This window comes from Pinus tabuliformis, chromosome 5_2 (genome assembly GCF_031772625.1).
Source record: "Pinus tabuliformis cultivar Carrire ecotype Pingquan chromosome 5_2, CPIR1, whole genome shotgun sequence".
NCBI classification, from domain to species: domain Eukaryota; kingdom Viridiplantae; phylum Streptophyta; class Pinopsida; order Pinales; family Pinaceae; genus Pinus; species Pinus tabuliformis.
This window is the reverse complement of record NC_142306.1, coordinates 291,183,259-291,186,905: the sequence shown is the minus strand read 5'-3', so window position 1 is coordinate 291,186,905 and position 3,647 is coordinate 291,183,259. Positions and strand designations below refer to the sequence as shown.

At 33.1% G+C, this 3,647-nt stretch overlaps 1 protein-coding gene across 1 annotated transcript; it reads right to left on the bottom strand.

The window, feature by feature from the left end:
* Positions 1–654: 654 nt before the first annotated feature.
* LOC149158695 (protein LURP-one-related 8-like) lies at positions 655–2,229 on the bottom strand. The gene is made up of 3 exons (XM_089433364.1): positions 1,849–2,229; positions 1,508–1,753; positions 655–1,403 (listed from the first exon to the last, which is right to left on the bottom strand). The coding sequence occupies exons 1-3, from the start codon at positions 2,098–2,100 to the stop codon at positions 1,269–1,271; spliced, it is 633 nt and encodes a 210-aa protein (XP_089289490.1). The 5' UTR covers positions 2,101–2,229; the 3' UTR covers positions 655–1,268.
* Between the last annotated feature and the right edge of the window lie 1,418 nt (positions 2,230–3,647).

Genomic DNA, 3,647 nt, shown 5'->3' with positions numbered 1-3,647 from the left:
GGGAATAACTACCGCCATTATGAAGTTATGTTAATAAGAGTTGCATCATAAATCAAATTAATATCATACCTTATGAAATTATTGCGAAGAAAATTAAACATTGTAGCAACATAAAGCTTATATCTGCATGATGAAATCACCCATTAGGTAAGTATCATGTAGCTAGACTCTTGAATTGAAGGACTTAATAAATAATCAATCAAATATAAAATATTCTTCTCAAAACATAACTAGACTCTAGAATTAGGGTTAGAGTTAACAAATAATCAATTAAATATAAAAAAATTACTCTTAAAACATCTTTTTGTATTATAAAATAATGATTGTGACATATAAAATATAGGAACCTCTTAACATTTAAATTACTATAAAATCTCATATACCAATTGAATTTCCAATTTAACCACACCATACTATAATAATGATGGTGACCGCTTTTATTGCGGGTCATTACTAAAAGACATATTTTGAGATTTTATAGTTTTCAATTTGTTCGTTGGTCTATGAAGTCACTTACAACCACAGACGTCATACTCATCGACTTTTTTTTTAGCAAAACTAAACTACCGTATAGAAATGAAAAATAAGTGACTATTGGGACAACATAAATGATATCACGAAGTCTTAAATTGACACCAAGGGAGTATCTGAACATTAAACCAATGAAATTTCAGTAGATTTGCTTGTTGCTTGAAATTATGATTACAGAGGCAAGGCTCAATCACACCTAGAAAGCGTCCATGGCCTTGAAAAAAAATCCTCGGTCACACCAAGAAAAGATGACCGTGTAATAGTTCCCTCTACATGGGATAATTGCGTTGAGTTTTAGTCACTAAAGTAAATAGATAACTATATCACACTCCGATGTGCAGAACTCAATTTACAGCATGTACATAATTTCGTTGGGCATCTGGCACCAAAGTCATTCAAAAATTGGAAGTGAATGTGTGCGTGTGGCGTCAGATGAGATACGTATGTCTGCAGCGCTTTAACTATCTTTATCGCAGCAGGAAAGTATTTTGTAAACTCCACTCTCTGCCGGAAAAATTGATGCAGAAAGTACAATCTAATTACGACCATAAGCAGGCCATTACACTCTTGTAAAACATGGTATTCTACAGTTATCGGTTACATGGTGACAGTGGGATTCTCCATCCTCAATTCTTGTTGGACAGAATTTGACGATTCCAATACCAAAGGAGTAGGAAACCTTAAACATATCCCCTTCTCTATATTTCCTTCTGCTACCCATTAGAATTGATGAGTGTTCAGTCCGACGGCAAGATCTGATCGAGAACGATAATCAACGCCATAGCGAAAGCTTGGTTGTAGCCAGGCCGCACTGTCAGATTGAACACATCTTGTCCCAGCCTTATATCTGATCTCACCTGCTTTGGATTCACCTGCAAAGTCCCATATATTTTCAGAAATTGGAATCAAGAGAATCCTATAAATTACTCCGAATATTAATGTACAATGTAAACAAGATATCCAGCAATATACAGACCTCTGCAACGGGTTCATTAAAGCGGTTGAGAAGTGTGAAGGAACGCTTGGCATAACATCCTTCAACACGGTATACAAAGTTCGGCTTATTATTCTTCTTGCTTTTAGCCGAAGAACGCACGTACACCTCCGTGCTTCTCTTTGAGGAGATCAGCAGAAATGGCGCTCTTCTCACGATGAACAGTGCTTTTTTGGCATCCCGGGGTTCTCCTAGGAAGCCTTGCCATTCATTCCGTAGACTCAGCCTCTGTTTCACATATAATAATACAATTCAATTCCAAGGGTTACAACAATGTCAAACGATTTAGCCCCATTTAAAAGACATTAGATATGTTTTTATACCTTGCGTCGCATTGTGAGAAGGGCCATTCCTGCAGCGTCCATGAGCACGACTTCGTTCTTGGGATCTGAGGGATAGCTGTCGACTCTAAACACAAGGTTCCCACTGGAATTGAACACTGTAAAACCATTGCAGCTGTAAACAAGAGATTTCTTCCATACTGTTAGAGATGTTGCAGACACCGTGGGGAGTTTATCTTCGATCGCAGCATGCGTGGCGAACTGTGCATCATGTGGATGAATCTTGGTGAGCATTGTTCCAGAGAATATGAGATAAGGGAGGCCAGGAATGGGAAAAAAACAGCGAATGAATAATATAAACGTAAGATCTGTCACGGAAAGCGAACGCCAAGCCGAAAATTTCTCCTTTAATTAATATCCCTGGTTCTCAAACTTGCTTAAATAACTCCGATTCCATATACCATTTATAATATTACAAGGTTCGCCATCATTGCAACCACTCGTAAACTTTATTGTGGGGCAATTCAACATCAAGTTTGGAAAACGACGTCATAATGGTCCGCGACGCGTGATAGTCGGCGCCTACTTTTGAGTTAGTGGACTTAATGTCATCCCGTAATGATGTTGATATTTATAAGAATATTAAGTTTTAGGAATTAAATTAGACCTTCTTTCTTGGGCCAAACCTTTCGACTACATTAATGACAACATCAAGTTTGGAATATAACAAGTGTTCTAAGCTAGTTTAGTATTTATTAAGCAAGATAAAAAGTTTTGTTAAACGAACAATTATAATTGAGATTAATTAATTTTACTTAAATTAATAATTGTTAATAGGATAGTGGAATAATTGTTAATGGGATAGTGGAAAGTGAAAAGGGTAAATTAATGGTTTATTTATATGAACTCGCATAAATTTTGGTAGGTAGTAATTATTAGTAATTTTATACATTTATTTTTACTCTTATATAAAAGTTTAGTAAAATATAAATAATTGTGAGAAGAAATTTTTAATAAATATATTTATTTAGATATTATTTTTATCCAATAGCTTACATAAATTATAGTAAGAAGTAATTGATGATAAATATATTATTTACTTCATTTAAAGTTTATAAATAAAAAATTACTACACAAATATTTATAATTAATTTATAAATATTATAACTATATTCATAAATTATAACATAAAATATATGAGATAATTATTCATATCATAATACTTTATATAAATGCTACAAATTAATCTTCAAATAATAAATCAATTAAATGTTTTTTTGAATGATATTAAAAATTTAAAAATATTTATTTAAAAAAAAATACATTAAAAATTATATATCAATCCATACTAAACTAATAGTGATCCAAAAGAAATCATTACTCCAATTACTCGTAATAAAAATAAAATTTGTTATAAGACTAACGAATCACGAGTGGGAAAGATTACAACTTGTGACCCATTTCTGCCCAATTGTAAAGAAGCCGTGACTTACGGATCGCCTTTTTGAATAACTAATAACGTCTCATCGACGCCACCCAATGAGCATCCATAACCCATGACATGGTCAGCTATGTGATTATACCACTCGATGAAAAGGTCCCATAAGAATGTAGTGCACTAGGAGAACTATAATAAAATAATTTTTTGGCAAATAAGTCTTCCCCGGGATAAGCTATGCATTAAAGAAACAGTACGAGAGGATGGCTTTAATTTTGACGTCATAAAACTATCCCAAAGCATTGAGATAAGTATTAGAAAATTATGAAGAGGCAAATCAAAATTTAAAATCAATTTTATAATTTGGAATGGAAATATCATTTTTTATATAATTTAATTTGCA